The sequence below is a fragment of the Pseudophryne corroboree genome, chromosome 5, assembly GCF_028390025.1.
Source record: "Pseudophryne corroboree isolate aPseCor3 chromosome 5, aPseCor3.hap2, whole genome shotgun sequence".
NCBI classification, from domain to species: Eukaryota; Metazoa; Chordata; class Amphibia; order Anura; family Myobatrachidae; genus Pseudophryne; species Pseudophryne corroboree.
In genome coordinates, this window is record NC_086448.1 from 764,072,228 (window position 1) to 764,098,167 (window position 25,940).

General features: G+C 43.2%; 1 protein-coding gene across 2 annotated transcripts in view; it reads right to left on the bottom strand.

The window, feature by feature from the left end:
• Positions 1-7,853: 7,853 nt before the first annotated feature.
• Positions 7,854-25,940, bottom strand: part of NCALD (neurocalcin delta) — a 192,353-nt gene continuing 174,266 nt past the window's right edge. For both annotated transcript variants that reach the window (XM_063924216.1, XM_063924217.1), the window contains exons 3-4: positions 17,477-17,582; positions 7,854-13,986 (exon numbers count right to left, since the gene is read on the bottom strand). In XM_063924216.1, the coding sequence (XP_063780286.1) occupies positions 13,889-13,986; positions 17,477-17,582 (204 nt within the window). In that variant the 3' untranslated portion in view covers positions 7,854-13,888. The remainder of the gene's footprint in view (positions 13,987-17,476; positions 17,583-25,940) is intronic.

Here is a 25,940-nt window from a genome sequence, read left to right on the forward strand (position 1 = left end):
TGTGGTCCCACCTTCAAACATTTGTGGGAGACTAAATATTTGCGGAATATGCCGCAAGTAAAACTTGATAAATGGGCTCCTTAATTTTAAGAAATCACTTCCGAAAATGTAGAAAAGCCCTTGAATCAGTTTGACTATAGGCCAGGAGGGTATGGGTCATTAGGTCGACCACACATAGGCCGACAGTCATCTGGTCGATCACTATTGGTCGACATGCATTAGGTCGACAAGGAAAAAGATCGATATGAATTTTTTAAAACTTTTTTTGGCGTCGTTTTCTTCATAAAGTGATGGGGAACCCCAATTAGTGCACCGTGTTCCCTCGCATGGTGAGCTTGGGCAAGGTGCCTCGCTCCGCTACTGCTGCGCTCGGCACCGTTACTATTCCCAATCGTAGTCCACGTGGATCATAAAGTATGAAAAAGTTCAAAAAATGTGGGGAAAAAATTTGAAAAACGCATGTCCATCTTTTTCCATGTGACCTAGTACATGTCAATCTAATGCATGTCAACCAATAGCGGTCAACCTAAGGACTGTATCCTGGCCAGGAGACGTATAACAGACAGATGTGGGGGGAGGACCGTACTGAATAAAAGAGTCATCAATTATATTTACAATCTCCTCAAACACATTCAGGGTTGTTAGCACACCAAAAAGCACATTAAACACTAAAACCATGGGGGTCATTCCGAGTTGTTCGCTCGTTATTTTTTTGTCGCAACGGAGCGATTAGTCGCTAATGCGCATGCGCAATGTCCGCAGTGCGACTGCGCCAAGTAAATTTGCTATGCAGTTAGGTTTTTTACTCACGGCATTACAAGGTTTTTTCTTCGTTCTGGTGATCGTAATGTGATTGACAGGAAGTGGGTGTTTCTGGGCGGAAACTGTCCGTTTTATGGGAATGTGTGAAAAACGCTACAGTTTCTGGGAAAAACGCGGGAGTGGCTGAAGAAACGGAGGAGTGTCTGGGCGAATGCTGGGTGTGTTTGTGACGTCAAACGAGGAACGAAACTGACTGAACTGATCGCAGTTGCAGAGTAAGTGTGGAGCTACTCAGAAACTGCTAAGAACTGTCTATTCGCAATTCTGCTAATCTTTCGTTCGCAATTTTGCTAAGCTAAGATTCACTCCCAGTAGGCGGCGGCTTAGCGTGTGCAAAGCTGCTAAAAGCAGCTTGCGAGCGAACAACTCGGAATGACCCCCCATGTGCACTGCAGGTGAGGCAGATGTAATATGTGCAGAGAGAGTAAAGGGGGGTACACACTGAGAGATCCGTGCTTAAATTCTAAGCAATCGGACTAGATTGCTTAGAAATTAAGAACGGATCTCTCTGTGTGTATGGTGCCGGAGACCGCGCATCGCTATCGCCAGCTCTAGATTTGACATGCATGCCAAATCTAGTGAGAGCGCTCACTTCATCGCTGGGTGAAATGAGCCCCCGTCCCCTCCCCCTCGCTCAGCACACATAGCGCTGAGTGCTGAGCGGGGGGAGAGATGTGGGCTAGATTGCTCAGCACACATCTCCACCGTGTGTACGGGGCTGTAGATTTGGGTGGGGTGTGTTCAAACTGAAATCTAAATTGCAGTGTAAAAATATAGCAGCCAGTATTTACCCTGCACAGAAACAATATAACTCACCCAAATCTGAATCTTTCTGCACGTACAGAGTATATGACACTTTAGATTTTCTGCAGTATGTACGAATTCTTCCATCAAGACAGATTGAGGTTGATTTTTTTTTTTTACAAGTCATAAGTGATAAGCATTGTCCAATGGCAGGGAGTCATAATACAATATCTATATCTAGAAAAAAACCTATACGGTAACCTGAATGAATACAGACAATACATAACTAATGCTCCAGCGAATATGTGTGAGAATTGCGTTCACCTTCACTCTTGGCCACGGCCATACTCTACGGTGTTTCTACCATTTAAAGAATAACTGGTAAATAAGAAAATAACAGGACTGCAATTCTGTTTCCCACTGATATCTTGTTGGTGCTATTTATCGTATTCCAGCCTTGTTTGATTATTGCTGATTTATTAGTTTGTTGCTTTTATTTTTCTCTACTACAACAATATAGAGTCTATGGGGGGTATTCAATCCGAGACGAGTTTTCCGACCGTCGGAAAACAGACACTAATTAGGCAGCAGGGTATACAATCGCAGGCGTTTTCGCCAGGTTTTTGGTCCGTTTTCGCCATGCCGTTTCGCTTTTTTGTCGCATCAGCAAAAACGGACAAAAGAAAAACTTGGCAACAACGCCAGCGAATTTGATAAGACACGTGGATCGTCGGTGAATTCGCCGATCCACGTGGTTTTCGTCCGGACGGATTTTTCGACAAGTCGAAAAATCAGGCCGGGATTTGAATAGGTAGAATGTGTATTCGACCTGCAAACTGTCGAAAAGTGACGTTATTTTGACAAGTCGAAAAAAACGGCACAAATTGAATACCCCTATATAATGCTTAATAATGCATAAACCATTGTAAAATCAATAAAGCATACAAGCAAAGTGTGACCATGATATGAATATTTATAACCACCAGAAACAGAACTGTATCTACATTACAGCCCACATCCTCACTTATAATCATGATTGTGGCCTGTTTAAGAACAAAAGACTGCTTAAAGGTTGTTCAATGATGTCACTGATTATGCAAAAATGAACACGCTGTATTCACTCTGTGTAATGGACAGTTACACTATAAAGCAGATCACTTTTTTTTATTTTTATACTTTATTACATTCCGTTGAGACAAATTGCTTCATCGAACAGCATCTTATTCTAGTCATTCAGTGTCCACAGAGCAATATAGAGAGACAGTATCAAGTACCAGGCAATTCAGGACTGTGTATTACTATACACCAATATTGTTTTTACACTGTCAATTCAAAGTAATTATATTCCTCATCCTATTTCACAGTACACAAGAATATACTTCTTCTAAAACATCCTACATTTTTTCTTCCTTTCACCATCGAAGCTCAAATCTCTGTTCCCTTTTACATAATTCCCCTTCATCCGTACAACCAGGGTGTCATTTCTACATATTTACATTATCCTTATACATGAACTAGCCAGCATTCAGTAGCGGATCTTGCCACGGGCAAGCAGGACTTTTGTCCGGGGCGCCACCTTCCGGAGGGCACCGGCGCCATCCGGAGGTCGCCGCACCATGGCAAGATCCGCTACTGTTCCCCCCGTCGCTGTGCCCCCCGCTGTGAAGGGAACCACACGCTACGCGTCTAGTTTCCCTTCGTGGAGGGGACCTTTGCCGTTTGGTGCGCAATGACGTCATTGCGCACCGCACAGCATTGTGGCACAGACGCTAGGGGTCATAATTGACCTCTAGTGTCTATGCTGATCCGAGGAGAGGAGCGGCGCCGGCGGAGGTCTGCAGCGGTCTGGAATCAGGAGCGGGGATAGTAAGTATAATTTTTTTATTTTTATTTTTTCTCTTTCAGCTGCGCTACAGGGGGCACAAATGGGGGCGTAACTGACCACGCCCCCGTATGAAGCCACACCCCTCTCATTTTGCCCGAGGCGCCACAAGGGCAAGAACCGGCCCTGCCAGCATTGACACATCATTTATTGTGTATTTGTTCAATACTATACCCAACATTTGTCTTTTCATATTTTAATCTATTTATATTTACTGAGTAAAGTATACATTTATATAAATTTGTAGCATTAGACTGAACACAGCAGTGACACATGATATTTTTTTGCTTATCTGCATAATATTATATCCTATACTTGGTTTATGTTCATTTAGTCTAGTATACAATTTTATGAATTTAGATCAGTTTTATTGGTAACAAGCACTACAATCCTCACACGCTAGACTGAGCGCAGCACATCTTTTGTATTATAATTTGTCCACACATAGGTTGGTTACCTATTTATGTGCTGCAGCTAGCCAGGTCTACCCTTAACGACACAGTGCGCAGGTGCACAGCATTATTCATAAAGCAGATCACACCCGATGTTCCGGGCGTTGGATTTCTCAAACTTTAAAATCGGCTACTCTAAATCAGTGGCACTTACTGTAACAATAACCCCGAAATGTTAAAAGGAACATTTCCTTTCACTTGGAATCCCGGCATTAAGCCACACTAACAGTCCAGGTTTTAAGGACAGCCATACTTGAGCACATGTGACTGATACCCCTTTTCCACTAGCTCTTTTAAACACGGGTAAATGCGCGGGGGCGCGCATTTACCCGTGTTTTTCCCTAGTGGAAACGGGTCCCCCGGCAAATTCCCGGATCAAGTGATCCGGGAATCCTACCCTGGTAGCTAGCCGGGTTGAACACGTGTTCAACCCGGCTAGCTGTCTAGTGTGAACGGGAGCCGTGTCGAGGCGACACGGCTCCCATTCACAGTGCATAGGGAGGGCGGCGCTGGGAGATCATGTGATCTCCCAGCGCCGCCCCTGCCGCGTCACTAGCGCGTCACCAACCCGGCAATTGCTGGGTTGGTGAGCGCTGTCTGCAGGGGGCTGTAGCACGGGTCGCAGCCGTGTCAGACGACACGGCTGCGACCCGTTCTACGCTAGTGGAAAAGGGGTATGAATTAGTAACTTGGTTATTTTCATTTAACTATCTATGCTCCATCATGGATAGAATTAAAACCTAGACTGATATTGTGTCTTGAGGACCGAGGTTGGCAAACATTGAGCAACCTACCACGTACAATTAGACTCTCCTCAAGTCTCCATACCTTCAAGCGTTCTCTGAAAACTCATCTCTTCAGGAAAGCTTATCAAATTCCAGAACCACTCACATAACCTTCATAAGCTTTCCTATCCAGTTACATCCCCACTGTACAGTCCACACATATCCGCTACATATTTTCTTTCTTCCCTTTCCCTTCCTCCTGACCCTGGTTCCTCACTGCTGTGATGTGATATCATGCAGCCCACCAAGAACCGTTGCAATCTAGTGTACGACTATGAACTAGATAGTGCCTTTCCTTATGTATCAATTCCTATTTCCCCAAAGATTGTAGGCTTGCGAGAAGGGCCCTCCTACCCAGGCCCGGCGCTACCCGCTCAGCGAAGGGATGCAGTGCAGGGAGGCGCTGGGACGGAGAGGCGCTCACCCTGCTCTGCATCCCCTCCCTACTGCTGCGCTGTCCTGTCCCCCCTGTGCCTGTCAGCGGCGGAACACAGTCGGCATCGGGACTCTACGATGCGGAAAGAGGCGGTCCGGGGCTTCCCCTTCTTTCCATTCCCCTCCTTGCCTCTGACACTGCGGCTTCTGGCCGGGATCTGACGTCTGATATCATGATGTCCCCGGCGCAAAAAGTGAGGAGAGGGCACTGGGCAGAGCCAGGCTGCCTCTTCCATTGGAAGGCTTGTGGACGTACTCCACCCACCCTGCTGGACAGAACAATCCCCGCTCGCTGGAGAACAGAGACTGCAGCACGGAGGATAGAACAGGAGGATAGAACACCCCCCTCCCACCCGCTAGACAGAACAGCCGCCGCCGCTGCTTAAAGCAACCACCCCTCCCCTGACCGCTAGAGTCTTTGGGGTGTACGGGTAGTGGACCATGCTGTTAGCACTTGGAAGCATAGTGGGGTTCAAGAACACACGGACCCTGCAAACCCATCCGCCCACCGCACGGTACCAGCTTTTGCAAGTGTAGTAAATAGCAATAGACCAAAAACCAGCCAGTGCTTACCTGTGCAGTGTGAGATATTAACTTATGTATGTGGGGCTGAACTGTGGATCTGAGTCCGCTTACACCAGAATACAGTGTATATTGGCCCTCATTCCGAGTTGTTCGCTCGCAAGCTGCTTTTAGCAGCTTTGCACACGCTAAGCCGCCGCCTACTGGGAGTGAATCTTAGCATAGTAAAATTGCGAACGAAAGATTAGCAGAATTGTGAATAGACACTTCTTAGCAGTTTCTGAGTAGCTCCACACTTACTTGGCAACTGCGATCAGTTCAGTCAGTTTCGTTCCTGGTTTGACGTCACAAACACACCCAGCGTTCGCCCAGACACTCCACCGTTTCTCCAGCCACTCCCGCGTTTTTCCCAGAAACGGCAGCGTTTTTTCACACACTCCCATAAAACGGCCAGTTTCCGCCCAGAAACACCCACTTCCTGTCAATCACATTACGATCACCAGAACGAAGAAAAAACCTCGTAATGGCGTGAGTAAAATTCCCTAACTGCATAGCAAATTTACTTGGCGCAGTTGCAGTGTGAACATTGCGCATGCGCAATTAGCGGAAAATCGCTGCGATGCTTAGAAAATTACCGAGCGAACAACTCGGAATGACCACCCATATGCAACTGACTGCACACTCTGACTGCTTTTTACAAAAATGTATTTGGAGTTTGGACGCCGAAAGCAGGACTTCAGATGGGTTTAGTCTGTCTGTTTGGGCGTGACATGCGCAATATGCATGGGAGCCCAAACACAACTGAAGTGTGACAAGTTTAGACAGAAAAAAACAGATGGCCAAAACAATTGAATTGGCCCTTATGGATAGTGTTAACAGCACATAATTGTAGCACAGATTGAAACATTGCTCCATGACACTCTGGTTCCTCTCCTTAGTGCCTCTTCCATCCTTAGGATTTGATGTATCAAGCAGTGAAAATAGTGGAGAAGTGAACCAGTGGAGAAGTTATCCATAGTAACCACAGGCGGCTACACTATTTGACACTCCTTTCTATACGTCTGTATCGGCAGTGGCACATGCACATCACTGACCCCCATAGCACTGAGTAAAGAGTGTGAGGAAAGACACATGACTTTTTTTGGGCCAAACAATAGAAGCGGCGGGAGTATTGAATGCTCTGCCAGCGATTGCAGCATAGAAAATGGGGCTGCTGTTTGAATCTCCCTGGGTGCAGACGGACATCCACAGCTACCCTGCCAGGCCTGTAAATAGGAGTTTTATTATCATTTTAGAATTCTAAAAAATAAAGTGACATGTCTGCTTTAGAACTGCTAAGAACACATTCCTTATGGGAATCTAGCCCCTTAAAAACAAGCAGATGGAGTGTAGAGATCTTAAAATCCATTTTGATTACAAGTGACAATTTGGTGAGCACATACTGTAGAATAACTCCCGCGGAGACCATTATCTTCCTTCCTTGTGGCACATCCAATCACCGCGGGAGGAAGCAGTATAATTTCTCCATTCAGTTCTCTCCACTAAAACCGTCATCTGTGCCTATTTATACTGTTCATTTATAGCCACAGGGTTTTGTGGACTAGAAATTAAACGCAAGGCCAATCATTCATTACCATTTACTCAGCATGGTCCGAGGGCCTACAGATGGCGGAGGTTCTTGGCAGCATAAAGCCACCTTATGCATGACAAAGTTATCTACTTATATATGACAAACGACTGTGTGAACTGCTTATTGCCCTGTGCTCCCAGAGACTGTCACTGATTTTCGGCATCAGAAATTTATGGATTTTTCTTGGATTATTTTAACATTATTACAAACTAAAATAGAAAACCCAAAAAACTTAAATGGTCTCACAGAGAAGAAAAAGATGAAAAATAAAAAAAAAATAAAAAAGGAGAAGAAAACATCCTTTCACAAGATTCCGGTTTACTTTTGCCTTTGATTTAAAACCACTATCAGTCACTGAACTTGTAAGCGTCAGGATTAACTCGCTCGATGATATATAACAGTCAGGCTGACATTTTGCTGTAAATACTATGGGAGGTGACAGGGAGCCTGTGCCAAGTTTGACTTGCTGGGAAAATATGGTGTTTCCTTACACAGTGGAACCAAACTTTAAGAAGTCTGCATTCTGATCACGTTCTGCGTTAAACTGACGAAACCACGAAAAACATGAAAAAAAAGCAAACTTTTTTTAAAATCAATATTTATTTCTTTACTTAAGAAAAACAAAAAACTCTAAGTAACGTCATTTATGTAAACGTCAAACCACATTATTTTTGCATACCAGAATTATTCACAGTTTGGAAAAATGATATGTCATGCATTAAAAATGCAGTAGAATTGTTTTGACATGACAGAGTATTTGCAATGATAAGCAAAATGAAAAGAACCAGTAGTGGGGGATGCATTTGGGTCAGTAAAGGGAACAATAAATTCACGTTTCTTTCTGGAAGAATTAGGCTGCGTTCATGTCCGTTTAACCATCTTATTTTTTAAAGCTTGGTATATTCAACAACGAACAGAAAATAAAATGAACTTGCAATAAGTCATGCTCACATAAACTACACTTGTTAATCCCCATAATCAGATTAAGCAATTATTTGACCCACATTCACAAGACACTTACACAATCTCCAAATACACAGTTACATCTGTATATGGTGGGGTACATTACATGGAAAGATTAACTAGAAAGAAGAAATACAGGCCTGTACTACACAGTAGAAGCACAATGATACAAGGTAACGGTCCAATTAATTGTGAGCAGAAGGATTTATGGAGTGGGAAAAACCAAAAACATAAGTTTACGTATTTACTACAATGTTGCAAGCAGAAAATATATATTTTTTTTTTTTTTCAGTATATTCATATATTTATCAGCCGTTAGCTTTATGCGTTACAGTGGTGGATCAGGCACCCTAACAAGTCCAGGTTTTAAGGATATCCATACTTGTGCACAGTTGACTTAATTAATACAGTACCTCATTCATTTTGATTAAGGCATCTGAGTGCACCCATATATATCTTTTAAACACAGACTGTTCCCCTGGGGCAGATGTACTAAGCCTTGGAGTGATAAAATGTAGATAAAGCACCAGCCAATCAGCTCCTAACTGTCATTTTCAAATACAGAGGTCTATTCATAAAGCAGTGAAAAGAGTGGAGAAGTGAGCCTGTGGAGAAGTTGCCCATGGCAACCAATCAGCTGCTTCGTAAAATTGTATAGTATGCAAATTATAGATGTTACTTTAGTGCCGATTGGTTGCCATGGGAAACTTCTCCACTGGCTCACTTCTCCACACTTTTCACTGCTTCATGAATAGACCCCATGGTCTGTAACATGACAGTTAGGAGATGATTGACTGGTAATTTATCTCTCTCCACGGCTTAGTACATCTCTCCCGAGGGTGCCATGATGACAGTTTGGGAGCCACTTGGTTACAGCACAGCATAGGCCTTTAATTATATAGGATAATGCAAAGAGCTAACGTTGCTCCCCCCTCTATGGGGGAATTCAAGTGTTTTGCACGCCGGCGGCCAGTAGATGGCGCCCGACAAAGCACAGCGGCAGGTGCTGACATTACTGTTGTACATAATTTTGATGGGCAGGTAACTAGTCTACCTATGCCCAATATAAGTAAAGAACAACGCTGTACTGTAATCCATAGTTACCAATAATATGTCAGCTGCTAGCAAAGAACAATCATGTGCTGCATTCCACAGGAACCTATCAGATGCCAGCTTTATCTAGTCTGACTACCCGTAACAGCTACAAGCGGATATCTGATTAGCTGGAATGGACTGCACCCAGGGCTATAGAGAGCAGGGACCAGGATGTACACATACAGTGCATCCGGAAAGTATACACAGTACTTCACTTTTTCCACATTTTGCTATGTTACAGCCTTATTCCTAAATGGAATAAATTCATTTTTTCCCCTCAAAATTTTACATGCAATACCCTATAATAACAACGTGAAAAACATTTTTTTGAGATTTTTGCAAATTTATAAAAAAAATAAAAATCACATGTACGCAAGTATTCACAGCCTTTGCTCAATACTTTGTTGATGCATCTTTGGCAGCAATTACAGCCTGAGGTCTTTTTGAATATGATGCCACAAGCTTGGCACACCTATCTTTGGGCAGTTTTGCCCATTCCTCTTTGCAGCACCTCTCAAGCTCCATCAGGTTGGATGGGAAGTGTCGGTGCACAGCCATTTTCAGATCTCTCCAGAGATGTTCAACTGGATTCAAGTCCCTGCTCTGGCTGGGCCACTCAAGGACATTCACAGAGTTGTCCTGAAGCTACTCCTTTGATATCTTGGCTGTGTGCTTAGGGTCGTTGTCCTGCTGAAAGATAAACCATCGCCCCAGTCTGAGGTCAAGAGCGCTCTGGTTCAGGTTTTCATCCAAGATGTGTCTGTACATTGCTGCATTCATCTTTCTGTCTATCCTGATTAGTCTCCCAGTTCCTGCCGCTGAAAAACATCTCCACAGCATGATGCTGCCACCACCATGCTTCACTGTAGGGATGGTATTGGCCTGGTGATGAGCGGTACCTGGTTTCCTCTAAACATGACGCCTAGCATTCATGCCAAAGAGTTCAATCTTTGTCTCATCAGACCAGAGAATTTTGTTTCTCATGGTCTGAGAGTCCTTCACGTGCTTTTTACTAAGGAGTGGCTACCGTCTGGCCACTTTACCATACAGGCCTGATTGGTGGATTGCTGCAGAGATGGTTGTCCTTCTAGAAGGATCTCCTCTCTCCACAGAGGAATTCTGTAGCTCTGACAGAGTTACCATCGGGTTCTTGGTCACCTCCCTGACTAGGGCCCTTCTCCCCCGATCGCTCACTTTAGATGGCCGGACAGCTCTAGGAAGAGTCCTGGTGGTTCCAAACTTCTTCCATTTACAGATGATGGAGGCCACTGTGCTCATTGGGACCTTCAAAGCAGCTGATATTTTTCTGTACCCTTCCCCAGATTTGTGACTCGAGACAATACTGCCTCGGAGATCTACAGACAATTCCATTGACTTCATGCTTTGTTTGCGCTCAGACATGCACTGTCAAGTGTGGGACCTTATATAGACAGGTGTGTGCCTTTCCAAATCATGTCCAATCAACTGAATTTACCACAGGTGGACTCCAATTAAACTGTAGGAACATCTCAATGATCATCAGTGAAAATGGATACACCGAAGCACAATTTTGAGCTTCATGGCAAAGGCTGTGAATTAGTTATGTACATGTGATTTCTTAGTTTTTTATTTTACATTTTTTTTTACAAAAAACAAAAAAAACTTTTCACACGTTGTCGTTATGGGGTAGTGTGTGTAGAATTTTGAGGGGAAAAAAATAATTTATTCCATTTTGGAATAAGGCTGTAACATAACAAAATGTGGAAAAAGTGAAGCGATGTGAATACTTTCCGGATGCCCTGTATCAAAATATGAAAGCCCCACTAGCTCTTCTGAATGAGATCCACAAGGTCAAGATGAAAACCCTGCATTGCTTTTAGATAATTTGCTTCCACTTTTGCTAATGGACAACAAGACAGGGCGGGATTATCTATTAGGCAACATAGGTTCCTGCCTGTGGCCCGGGCGGGAAAGCTTACTGGAATCCATTTTTACTGAGGATGCAATGGAGCCCAAATCAGTAACTTGTCTAGGGCCCCATGGGGGCTTATTGAGGCCCTGGAATATGTAATTGGCAAACTAAAATGTAAAAACCACCTCAGGTCACAAAACAATCTCAACAGCTTGGCATTGTATTGTCAATAAAGCATGAATTGGCTTCTCAGATCAGTTTCTCAGATATAATAGGAAAATGCTTGCGTCATCCCGGTTTCTGCAGCAACGATACTTTGTCAGGCTCCAGCGGGCCTTAAGCTAGGTACACACCTGAAAGATTTAAAAAGGATCCTAAATTTTCTGAGATTTAATGATCTTGATAGCATTCAATTTCCAGTGTAAGCACTACTGAATTATCATTCCTATCTGAACGATTATATGCAGTTCAAGTTCAGAACATAGTACCCACTACCATCGGTACGGATTCTGGCTCCATGCACACGGCTGCTGAGCCGAATGAAGCCTCCAAGACAGTCCCCGCCTCCTGCACAGTCCCAGTCAGAGAGGAGACATGCAGAGGACCTAGACTGTAGACATAGCTCTGGTGGTACAGCTAACAGTTGACGGCACGGATGTTATGAAGCAGAGGACACCGGAAGCGGCGGTAGTGGGTCCCATGTTCTGAACTGTTATACCGATCATGTACACATTATCGCCTTATTTTTTCCTACAAAGGTTGTTCAGCAAGCCAGATCAGAGTCGTCGATAATTGTCCCTCAGCGTTGTGAACACACTATGCAATAATAGGACTGACCAGCCAAGAATCGGTTGATCAGCCCGATTATTTGCAGTGTGTATCCAGCTTTAGTCTATATCTGTAATGTTATGTTTTGTTACATTAGTTTGCGTTACTCACTTTAAAAAATAATAAAATAATTCTAAAACTAGTTTTATTAATAAGATGTTGAGCTATAACATTTCCAAGATCCTTCAAGAAGAATTGGTCTCGGAATAAAAATAAATCTTAGGGGCGACCTAGGTCACATCACACCATTGTTCTTGGCACCACTGTATTCATTATGACCATTCCTGCTAGATAATTTGATAGATATCCCTCAACAAATGGTCTTCTCCTAGGGCTTTCTCCACGCAAGCCGGGAAACAGAGCAGTAGGTAGATGCAGTGACCTATCACTGTAATTAGCAGTCACCAGACCCTATAGGAAAACCGTTTGGAAGGGACAGAGGGGTGACATGCATTTACTATTCTGAGTATGTGTGTCCACACATGCACATTCAAGCCTCTATAAACTTTCGGCTTCATTAAAGTGTAACTGAAACCCCAAATAAGGAACTGAGGGGTAGGGGGCACGAAAGGATAAACGCATCACCGGTCCTCCCCACTTTACTTCCACCCCCAATAATCAACTGCACCATCTCCTCTGCTGTTCATGTGGGCAGGAGGAAACAAGACATCAATTGATGACGGCCAACTCCGTATCTGGGTATGTCACTGCAGTCTGTGTAGAAATCTCTTCTGGGATGTTTCTCCATCGATTGTTCTCGGTTATGCTTCATCCTGATGGCGTCTAAATGAGAGTGGGTGAACCTTCCATGAAAATCTCTCTATAAACTGACCGTACAGTATATTGACCTGTAGCATTCCATTTGTTAGTTAGGGACTCAAATGACAATACACGTCATCCTTTAATCCATTACTGGGCAATGACACGCTTACATCAAATGCCTTAGCTACTGAAGCATACCATACATGGAACTGGGAGCATATTTTAGAAGACTGAAGCACATGAAACTCACCTACTGTAAGTGTCGTTTTGTGAACACTGCCACTCTTTTATACAAAAAAAAAAAAAAAAGCCTCACCAAATTGCGCCAGTTCGGGCAATGTTTGCGGCAAAGCATGCACATTTTTGGTAATGCTTGAGCATTTTTATTGCAATTATTGCATAACTCCTAAAATTACCTGTCACCTACACACGGTTGGAGGCAGCCATTTTGTGGACTGAATCAATATTCACGGAAATGCAATTTACTAGGAAATAGTAACATGACTGAGGCATGAGGCACATCTTACTCATGTTTTGGTGATGTCACTCGTTCTTAGTGAACCGACAGGCTGAGACTGAATCACAAATGGCTGCCGCTGCGGTCTGTAGTATTTTGTTTAAATTGAAAAAAGATGCACAGTATTAGGGGTGGTCACTTTTTCGTAATCTAAATAGTTTATCATGATCGGCTTCATAAGAAAGAAAGAAAGAAAAAAAAGCTAACATAAGAAGGAATTGAAGTAACTAAGCCAAATCACAACCACAGCCATCTTAAAATTTGTTTGTCAGCTCTGTAAAAAAATAAAATAAAATCCTTGAAATACAGCGGACGTCTCTTGTTATCCTGCAGAGGAAAATGGCATAAAAAAATAAAATAAAAAAAGGTACAACAAATGTCCTGCACCACATGTTGTCAGCATTCACCATTCTTTGTCATCCAAAATGAAGTTTACCACAGAAGAGGAAGTAGTTACGTTTTGGCCATGACGTGTTTTCACCACAATAAATTTAATTTTGGCAAAAATAAAAACGTAATGATTTTTTTTTTTACGTGTTTTATCGAAAAAAATAAAATGTTCAGAACTGTCCGGCACTGCTTGGATCACACTGAAGTAGGCGGACGATAGAGGGGTCGCTCTTTGCCCCTTTGATAAACTCCTCCAGTGACAGTTTTCCTGTGGATAAAGAAAATGACTGATTTATTTCTCCTTAAGATGATAAATCGCTCAAGAAATGATTATAAATAGCCCAGAACGTGCTTGAGCATATTAGACTCATGCTTTCATTTTGATAGATCTATACAGATTGTCAGTAGTAAGGATGAGGGGTGAAAGTATGGGAGCGAGGTCTTATTTCTTTTCTATTTCCAAATATCGGGATTAATGTATAAAGCAGTGAAAAGAATGGAGAAGTTGCCCACGGCAACCAGTCAATCAGCATCTGTCTACCATTTTAAAGAGCTTACCTGATAAATGCTACCTCAAAGCTGATTGCTTGATACATCCCATTGACTCATGGGAGGGAAATCAATGGCTTTAAGCGCCAGCCTCGCTTCCTATCTCCCCATTCTAAAGTGACGGGAGATTGTGGGGCGCAATTCAATTGTTTATTTTTACACGCTGATCGCACTTAGACAGATCGAGTTTAACCGTGTAAAATGGCTAAACTTGACCAAAGTGCTGGGTGAGAGGAGAAAAGTGCCATTTTGGCGCCCAAAAGGGTCCCTTTCCGCTCATTTCAGCTTGGGGGGCTGCAAGCTGAAATGCCGGCGCTGGCAACTGTTCGCGCTTGAATGAAGCAACAATTGAATTGCTCCGTCGGGCGCCATCTAGTGGCTGCCGAGCACAAACCTATTGAAGTCCCCCCATGTTGTCCTAGTCTGCCTTTTAAAGACTAACTGGGTGTAGTTTAGAAATCACCCACCCTTCTAAAAACACTCCGGCTCAACAGCCGAGAACAGCATTTCAGTGTTGTTTGAAGAATAAATGATAGAGTAGGACCTGCAAAAATGAGGTACCTTGTTTGCAAGAAATACAGAAATACTGTACCTCATACCATTACTTTTGTTAGCTGTATACAAACCTACACTTGTAAGACTAGCGCTGACCCTTATGGCCAACAATATCATGAGAAGCTTGATATACGATGAGAAAAATATAAAATGCTGCATTTTTTCTGTGACTTCAAAAGGAGCCAGATGAGGTTCAAAGCACATTTATACATTTCTCTTCCTAGGCTTACAGATGTGTCCTTTTTTATCTTGCAGGTAATCATGCTTACGCATCCCGGCAGCAATTACCTGCAGCAACTAGCCGCAGTCTGCGTACGCTCCATACTTCCTTATGGAAGTAAATTACCGTGACTTGTTTGGAAGATGAAAGAGGACACAACTGTAGTTCACTGATGACCAATTTTCTTTTTTAACTGGATCTTTTGCAATTTATATTTTTGCAACCCTAATGGGGAGATTTATCAAATCTTGGAGAGAGCTGAAGTACCAACCAATCAGCTTAAGTCATTTTACAGGCTGTGCTTAAAATACTGGCTGAAGAGAAGGCAGTAATCCATCCACTGCACTGCCAAGTATCGCAAGACCCCTGGAACCAGGAAGGTTCTCCTGGAGATACTCGCAGACACAGACATCCCTGGTGTGAGGGAAAATGCACACTACCGCAGCAATCAACCAACCCAGCTGTTTTCTATCAGTGCTTACCCCGGTTAATGTCAGGAGCCACTTCAGTACAACCGCATTACTGGTAAGTCCACCTCCAGTGTGGGACGATGTGTCGGATATTGACTTTGAAGCACAGCTCCTCTCTAATCCACATGGACTATAAACAGTCCAGTGCACTATATCAGTGGACACATATTTCCCAAGTGGAGAAACCCATCCAATAACAAAAGGTGTAGCATAAAAGTGTTACTCTAATGAGGACATTCAATTAGGCGCAGGATCTACCCCACAGCTAATAGAATGCGCTGCACAATTCAATTAGCTGCAGGAACCCCACATGCTAAGCCTCAGAGGGTGGATTTTTCCCAGCAGCCTTAGGAGCTGCGAGGAAAAATCTGCATTAAAATGCATACTCTGCATTTAATGCACTGGGAAATCTATAGATTTCAGCACTTTGCACAGACTTTAAGGGTTAGCGCGCATTAACCCAGGGCTTACCGCATAGGAAAAATGCAGAATAATTGAATAGGTCTAAGGAGGAAAACATGGGTCTTTTCCCTGTGCCTAATTGAATTCAGCCCTAAGTAGGTATGTTGTCAGAAAGAATTACCCCAATCCCCCCATGGGTCCTTTACAATATGGGGGGAATTCAATTAGCCGCAAGTAATTTACAGCATCTAATTGATCCCTCGGGGTCTATCCAATTAGTCTCCATGCTGTCCCGAAACAAAATCCCTGATAATTGCCTTATCCTGGATCCTAAATGATTTCACGTGCAAACTACCTTAAATTGAATTGCCCAAAAAAAACATTGGGCAAAAAAATAAAAAATAAGAAAAATAAATCGCAATAAAGCCCATTTCTGTCTCGCAAAAAATAAACGCGAACAATTGAATTCCCCCCTAGGTAGTAAGGTCTCCTACTGTTATACCAAGATACCAAGAAAGGGTGCTCCCTGAAGGAATCCAGTTCAATATTACTATATCTCTCACTGGTCATACTTTACCGCGCATGTGGCAATAAATAGATGTTGCCTACTTAAATTTAGGTGCAGCACTGATACTACCACCCATAATATAGCAGTATCCAGACAACCCAATGTCTCACTGACTCCACTATCACCAACTAGCAAACATATACAACGTTGTTGTTTTTTGTATGGGTGCAGATTATTTAGATTAGTGACAGGTGGTTACGGCTGCGTACATAATAATACACTTGCCTACTTTTTAAAACGTATTCAGGGAGATTGTGAAAGTAACACCAATAAGTGTGGACACGTGCTGCTACATCGGAGAGGCGTGTCATAAACATGACTTACAGATGGGTCCACGGTTATCTTGGCTAGTTTTCTGCGCCTATTCACAACATGGTTTATTAACATAAACCCTTCATCTATTGTTCTCAGTTGCAATACAATACAGAGAACAATACAGCAGGGGATTAAGTCACTACAGCAGGGGATTAAGTCCGACTGCCCAGTCTCAGTTAATCCTATTAAAAGTCAAGATAAACATGGACCCATCTGTACATGCAAATGTAAATGAGCCCCACAGTTAGTAAAATCTACTTGTTGAAAAAAAGATACTGATATTGTTCAGGATTTGTTTGTGTATGGTGTTTTACAAGAGCTTCCATATACTGTAAGTGGCCACGAGAAACCTTATTTATTAAAATGCATGTAGTCATAGGGCTCATTGTGCATTATAACCAATGCAGGGAAATGCTACTGATGATCCCATTTGAATGTATGTATCTCTAATTTCTTTTTTCCTCCCAAGAATGTAACAGCTGCATAATGGGGTTAAGGTGCAATTAGGGAGATTGACGGACTATGCTTCCAGGCTTAATACATCTGCCCCAATGTTTTCAAAGCTGTATTAATGAATGTAGAAAAAGAACCAATGTAGCATTTAAAACACTGAAACAGCTTCTATATGGCTAAACAATTTGCATTAGTTGACTTTGGCCCCTAGTAGTCCGATACATACCATCTCGGTTGGTATCCATTTGCCGAAAGATTTTTTCTGTTCTTTTTTCAGGTGTCGATTCGTCTTCCGGCATTTTCATTACCGAGGAGACCATCTTGTAGATCGCCTGTGAGACATAAATGCATCACTTGGCTTAGTCACAGATATTGCTCCGATTTATCAAGGGACCTTCTACTATAATGTTACATGTAAGCCAGCGGAGCAGACTACTTCTGAAACCATAAAAAACCATCAATCAATGAAAGGCCACATTTTAATTATACAAATACGTTTGTGTAGAAGTCCATTGCATAAAAGACAGGCATATTTCAGAAATGACAGCTGCTACCTCTTAAAAATATCTTTGTGGATCGCTGGCGAAATTAAGAAATGAATATAAAGAAAATGAAAAAACCTGTAATTTTATGAGTTTTTGGACAATGTTTAAAAGTAGCAAAATTGGGAGGGCTGCATTTCTTAAGGTTCAAAATGGTCACATTACAAAGCAAAGTCCTCCATGGTGGTGTGCCACAATTTGCTTGGACACATCTGTCACTGTGAGGAGTTAAGGGAATGAAGATCTTTCTGGCTGTTGCACATTGGGGGCAGTAGTATGCACCTGTTAATGGAAGGCGGTAAAGGGAATCAGGATGTTTCTTGCTATGTACAGATTTGCTGTAGCACATTGGGAGCAGTAGTTTATATCTGTCAATTGGAGGATTTAAAGGGAATCAGAATGTTTCTGCTAGGTACAGATTTTCTCTGGCACATTGGGAGCAGAACTTTGCATCTGCTAATGGGAGGAATTAAAGGGAATCAGGATGTTTCTTTCTATATACAGATTTTCTCTGGTGCATTGGAAGCAGCAGTTTGCACCTGCCAATGGGAGGATTTAAAAGGAATCAGGATGTGCTGGCTATGTACAGATTTGCTGTAGCACATTGGGAGCAGTAGTTTATATCTGTCAATTTGAGGATTTAAAGGGAATAAGGATGTTTCTGCTACTGTATGTACAGATTTTCCCTGGCACATTGGGAGTCATAGTTTGCACCTGTCAAAGGGAGGCATTAAAGGAAACCACAATGTTTCTTGCTAAGAACCACTGCCATTTTTATGACTTTATCTCAATTCAATATTTGGATCCTGTAATTGAATTATTTTTTACACTATTACTCAAATATATCCATTCTTTGCCCTCACTTTGGCCATTGGTCAGGGCAAGTTTTTGCTTCTTTGTGATTTTAATAATAAATTAGTTTCATTAGCAAGCCATTGTTTGTGCTATGTTTACATTTCTGTGCAGCTTAATATATATTTGTTCTTTCTTTATTGATACAAGGTTTGCAGCGATTGTAAGCAACAACAATGGCCCTCATTCCGAGTTGATCGGTCGCAAGGCGAATTTAGCAGAGTTACACACGCTAAGCCGCCGCCTACTGGGAGTGAATCTTAGCTTCTTAAAATTGCGACCGATGTATTCGCAATATTGCGATTACTAACTACTTAGTAGTTTCAGAGTAGCTCCAGACTTACTCTGCCTGTGCGATCAGTTCAGTGCTTGTCGTTCCTGGTTGACGTCACAAACACACCCAGCGTTCGCCCAGGCACTCCCACCGTTTCTCCAGCCACTCCTGCGTTTTTTCCGGAAACGGTAGCGTTTTCAGCCACACGCCCCTGAAACGCCGTGTTTCCGCCCATTAACACCCATTTCCTGTCAATCACATTACGTTCGCCGGAGCGATGAAAAAGCCGTGAGTAAAAATACTTTCTACATAGCAAAGTTACTTGGCGCAGTCGCAGTGCGAACATTGCGCATGCGTACTAAGCGGATTTTCATTGCGATGCGATGAAAAATACCGAGCGAACAACTCGGAATGAGGGCCAATATTTGTTCCTTCGTTTGATCTTCGGTCACTTCATGCTAGATCAGCCATGCTTGGTAAAACGGCAAAAGTCTGCCTCCTTATAGGGTTGTCCCATAAGTCTCCTTCCAGGATTTTCCCCTCGTAGGAGAAACATTGTGCTTTCAACTACTAAACCAAATCTTGTGATGAAAGACTTCATCAAACAAATCTTTCCAAGGGTTCATTAGGCATTAACCACACCATCTGGAGCAGGGGGCTTTCTTTGTAAGCAAACCCAAGGCAGATTCACTGTAGAGACACTAAAGGTCTCAAATTGACAGTGATAAAGCTAAATATTTATCTTACTTAAAACCCTTTAAGAGGCCTAAGAACACTGTACGCTATTGACGTCTGGAGTACCGTAAGGGTACGCACGTTGCGTAACAATCGCTTAGCCGTAGTCAAGACGCTCACGCGTTACGTTCGCTCACGGCCAAGAGATCACAGGCAGGCCCGCTATCGGCTGCTGACTAACGTTATGGTTCGCTATAGCGTAGCGGACGCTCGGGACCACGAGGAGATCACCAGCGGCGCAGACGCTCACAATGTTAAACCTTTATATGTAAACCATGAACAATGTATTATACAGAAAAACCTCAGTGTAGTGATAGAGTGTAGATGCAACACAGTGTAACCTTATTAACTTAAAAGCTGTTCGAGCGTCACCGACGCTCTGAGAATACTTAACACTATAAGAAATACACAAATACCGGGCTTAGGGTCTAACGCCTTATATGAATGTTATACTTGCAAAAGAACAATACAATACAAGTCATACACTACCAATATAACATAGACTAACTAACCAGGTAACTACACAGGAAATACAATACAATTACGTTTAAGGAAAATGAGAGAGAAAGAGGAGGAGAGAGAGAGAGATATGGCTCACAATAACAATAAAGACAATATGATTGCGGAGAAAACTTACGCACAAGGGGAACGATCACATGCGCCTCGATATCCAGCTCCCGATTATCAGCAATGAGAACCGTTGAAGAGAGTGCGCTGGATATGGTCGGCTTGTCTATTTATGCCCCACACACAATACAGTTCAATGGTCCCTACAATCTCATTGTTCATTGGACACAGGAATTCGTCTTCGTATTATAACAAAAGGTCATAGGTTGATTCATACAGGTGGGCTGAGACCATTTCCAACTGCTCAGGTGGGTGGGAAACTAGGTTTCCCGCCGCATGGATAAGTAAGTGCAAATAATAGTAAATGGACATAAACTTCTTATGTCCATAACTATTCGCACGAGCGATTAATCCGCTCCAAACCAACACCGGAATATTGCTAATTAAATACTCTTCCGATGGATACTAAACACCACTGTATGACCCATGTCTGACCCTTCGTATCAAACAAAGAGGGTTCTCTTTGTCCATGAACATGCTACATTAACTAAACTTTCAGAATCTATCAAGGGGACCATGATCTACAAAATACATTATATAGTTAAAATATGTAACGAACGAGTCGCCCGCTAGACGCACATAAACTTTACCGTAAATGCGCACACCGTGCGCCTGCGGGTGCCCGCAGCGGCGAGTATGCGCACGCACGGCAGGGCTCATGAACGTGCAACAGGCACTCGCATGAGGTGCAAATATGGCAGTGTGTAGCGTGATATTTTTCTGACTTTGACAGTCCACCCTTTGGCAGTCAACAATAACTGCCACTTCCTAAAACATTTCAAAACGAGAAAAATATATGTCAGGTGTAAATACATTTCTATGGTTGGGTAGGGGAGGAGAGGAGAAGGTAGGAAAAGGGTATGACCTAGTGAGATAGCAGAAGCATGTGTGTATGAATCCATGTTTGGAAGGCCATGTATCATCGTGCCGTACGTGTTTTAAATCAAGCTTCGAGGTATTGCGAAGTATACATTTGAATTCCTTCTTATCCCGCGGTACGGGTCTGTGGATGGGCTGTCAAACTTTACCGAGCTCTTTTCGGATTTTGGTTGCAACAAAATGGGGGAGCACATTTTAGTTGATGATACATGAATGGGGGAATATGTGATTGCTGATATCTGTGCCTGTATTCCCTATCGACTATGTGTGTCATTACCTGAAGGTTGTAGAGATGAAGATAAAGAACACTTATGGTAAATGCAGTGGTATTCTATGTCAGGTTAATGAACATTTGTCGGTTGAGGTCTTGTTCGGTGTCTGTTGAATGCAGTCTTCTTTGGGCTTTTGCCAAAAGGTGTGGGCAAAAAGCTTTGTCAATGTCCATAGACTTACAAAAGTGTTGGGCTAGCGTAATTTTAAAATTTCTAGGGAAACTGGGGGTCTATGGCATAGTTCATCAAATATCTGTGTATAAGGTTGTCAAAACTTCTTCTTTAATCCATCAGTTGTCTGTATACAGGATCATCAAATTCCTCGTCAAAAGTGGGTCTTTTTACCTTGGAAAAAAAACGGAAAAACAGGTGAAAGAAACGGACCGTATAATCGCATTTTCATCACATCATTGTTTCTACAGTTGGGTCATAAATCAAATCCATTGGAATTACAATTTCCTCACTCCTTAGACTCATTACCCTGGTACTACGTTTGCACTTCATTAAAGCCTGACCGCATCTAAATATCAAGCCAATCGATATGACAACACCTAAGATACATAGGAGAAACTTCCCTACATCCATTATGACTCCTTGAGCCCATTCTCCTAAACCAGAGAACCAATTTCGCGGGTTCAACCATGACACCCAACCAGTCAGCTCATTACCCACAGCAGCAAGGGTGAGATTGTGTCTCCTGCGAAATTCCCACTTTAATTGGAGAATGTCGTCCATCTTTTGGTCTATGACCTCGACCGGGTCCTCGGTGCTATTCGTAATATATGTTCAGCATTTCACGCCGTACTGCGTTGCCAGTGTGACACAATATCCACCTGTCACTGCTGTGAGATAATTAAGAACCATTCTATGCTGAACCAGTTCTGTTTTATAAGCTTGAAGCTCTCTTCCAGTATACCTAAACGTGTCATCATACATTTCTGTGATATTGTCTAACAAATTTGCAAGCGCAGAGATATATCTATAGTTCAGCACTCCTCTAGCGGTGCGAGTGAAATCTAACGCGATTAGGACCTGAATCCCGGTGGATTCATGGATCATGTCAGAGGCCGAATGCTCTGTCCTTTCTGTCAGTTGCCTTTTAACTACGTGCTCGTAATGGGTGTGAGTATAAGGAGCTTGGGCACCACGGTGTATATCTTTCATTTTGGCATGTGATACAGTCATTACCTCAGGCAGTACTTTTCCAATATAACACAATCCTTCAGAGTTTGGGGCAAGCCACTTATACGCCTTCCTCCCGCATATGAAATATGCATCATCGGGGAGAACATATGGGACGGAGTAGGACATAACCATATTACACATCCTCCATGTGAAATCTCCTACCCCTAATTCTCCCATCTGTCTAGTACACGTATCAGTTTGTACGATATGTGCACAGTATCCTGGTGATACTTCTCCAACTCTCGTAATCCTACTTCCTAGGGTATACCTATATCGGAAGGATTTTTCTCTACTGGCTATGTGGCGTATAAGCTCTGTATCTGTAGGCATTCTATCTGCTCTATATGAAAAGGTCATGGTTTGGTTACTCCATGACACTTCCCAATTTCCCGGCTTTCGGGGATTGGTAGTGTTAAAACATATTAGGGATCTATCCACATGATATTGGTGGAGCTTCAAACTAGGAGGACTGGAGATATTAAACCTCCTGTCCACCGGTCTCCCACCCTTTAACTCAAGTACCTCCCCTACCGTTAAAGGAAATGGTACTAGTCCTGATTTGCTATGACCTTGAGGTACTTGAGAGCATACCCAACAATCTGTTTGATTCAACACACTACCCACTAAGGAGTGATAGTCACTCAATGGATGCCGGTCCATGTGGATATTAAAACTGGATTGGCATTTCTTAATGCACCCATCCTCAACTACATTGTCACAGAGCCTACAGATACAGTTTTCTTCAGCTAACAATCCTTCACAATTCCTTCTATTGTCAATGCTATCGGATCGTTTTCTGATACTCGCCTTTACTTGTTGGTTAAGTTGTTCTTGGAAAACTACGCCTCCATCTTTGTCATCAGAACCCATTCCAGAACCTCTCTCGACCTCCATGGTACTCTAGCCGGAACAGACTGCTCTGGTCAACATCATGGTCAACAGGAAAATCCGGATCACAGTCTCTTGGGGCAAGTCCATCTTATAGGAGGAAACGGAGAAGAATGAGAAGGGGGAAAAATAATTTGAGGGAGAGGGGATGGGAAGTGGAGAAAAACAATAAAAGGGAACAGGGAATCGACAACTGATTTTCCGATGCTCAGGTGCCGCCTCAGTCCTCCTGGAACAGACACTCCAGTGATACAACTTCCTCTACCGTCTGTTCCTTATCACAGGACCTCTCTGGATCAGCAACCTTCTTACAGTGGGACGAATGAACCCAAGTCTCTCTCTCGGCAACCTTCAATGCTGTAGTGCTAGTCAATAAGACTTGGTATGGTCCTTCCCATCTGTCAATAAGGCAACCTGAGCGTAGAAAATTCCGTATCATTACATAATCCCCAGGTTCAATGTTATGACAATTACTATCTGGTAAATCAGGAATCACTAACTTCAAATTATCATTTTGATTCCTTAGCTGTCTACTCATGTTAACCAGGTACTTTACAGTCACTTCATTGTTACACTTCAAATCATCCTGAGGGTTAATCATAACATGCGGTTGTCGACCAAACAAGATTTCAAAGGGAGACAGATTAAGAGGGGACCTGGGAGTGGTTCTGATGCTGTACAGTACAATGGGTAAAGCTTCTGGCCATGTCAATCCTGTCTCTGCCATAACTTTGCTCAGTTTATTTTTAATAGTGCTGTTCACTCTTTCCACCTTCGCACTCGCCTGTGGACGGTATGGAGTGTGCAGCTTGCTATCAATTCCCATCAACTTACACATTCCTTGAAAGACATCACCTGTAAAATGGGTACCCCTATCACTTTCGATTATTCTAGGGATACCATATCTACATACAAATTCCTGCACAATTTTCTTAGCAGTGAACATAGCGGTATTTGTGGCCGCAGGAAATGCTTCGACCCAATTTGAGAATACATCTATACAAACAAGTACATATTTCAAATTTCGACAAGGGGGTAATTGAATAAAGTCAATCTGTATTACCTGAAAAGGGCCGCCTGTAGGTGGGATATGAGATGGTTCTGTTGGTATTGCCTTTCCGATATTCTTTCTCAAACAGGTAAGGCATGACATTGCTCTCTTACTCGCATGAGATGAAAATCCTGGGGCGCACCAATATGCTCTTATCAACTGGCACATTCCCTCCTTGCCCAGATGAGTCAGCCCGTGTGCTGCCTCAGCTAAACATGGAAGATATGCTCTGGGGGCCACTGGTTTACCTTGTCCATCCGTCCAGAGTCCTGAGGACTCCTGGCCATATCCCTTTGCCTTCCAGACTGCCTTTTCCTGTGTGGAACACAAATTTTGCATTTCACACAACTTCTGTGTGTTGATGGTATTAAATACCATCAATTGTGTGGTGTCTGTCTGTCTGGGGGTACCAGCTGCTAACTTAGCAGCTTCGTCTGCTCGGCTGTTACCAAGTGATACTGGGTCCTGGCTATATGTGTGTGCTTTACACTTGATAACAGCCACTCTGTCGGGTTCCTGTATCGCTGTTAGAAGCCTTTTGATGTGAGCTGCATGCGCTACCGGTGTACCAGCTGCCGTCATGAAATTTCTGAGGCGCCATAGGGCTCCGAAATCATGGACTACCCCGAATGCGTATCTAGAGTCGGTGTAGATATTGGCTGATTTGCCCTTAGCCAATTCACATGCTCTGGTTAGGGCGACCAGTTCAGCAACCTGGGCTGAGTGAGGTGGGCCTAGCGGTTCTGCTTCTATGGTGCCTTGGTCATCTACGACTGAGTATCCAGTACACAAGTCTCCCGAGTCTGACTGTCTGTGACAACTACCATCCGTGTAGAAGGTTAGATCTACATCTTCCAGTGGGTTGTCACTGATGTCAGGCCTTGCGGTAAAATTTTGGGTCAAATATTCCATACAATCATGTGTGTCCTCCTTTGTATTAAATCCTCCTTCCCCACCACTCTCATCCTCCACCCTTTGTGCCTGTCCAGGCACACCTGGGAGATATGTTGCAGGATTTAATGCACTGCATCTCCTTATGGTGATGTTTACGGGGGCCATTAGTGCCAATTCCCATCTTGTAAACCGCGCTGATGAGACGTGCCTGGTTTGGGCAGAATTTAGCAAGGCTGACACTGCATGTGGTGTATGAATTGTGAGGTTGTGACCTAGCACTACATCTTCGCTTTTTGTTACTAGCAATGCTATCGCAGCAACGCTTCGCAAGCATGTGGGGAGGGATCGCGCTACCGTATCTAGCTGAGCGCTGTAGTATGCTACCGGTCTGCTGGCATCACCATGCTTTTGGGTTAAGACGCCTGCCGCGCAACCAGCACTTTCTGTTCCGTACAGCTCAAAGGGTTTCCCATAGTCTGGCATACCTAATG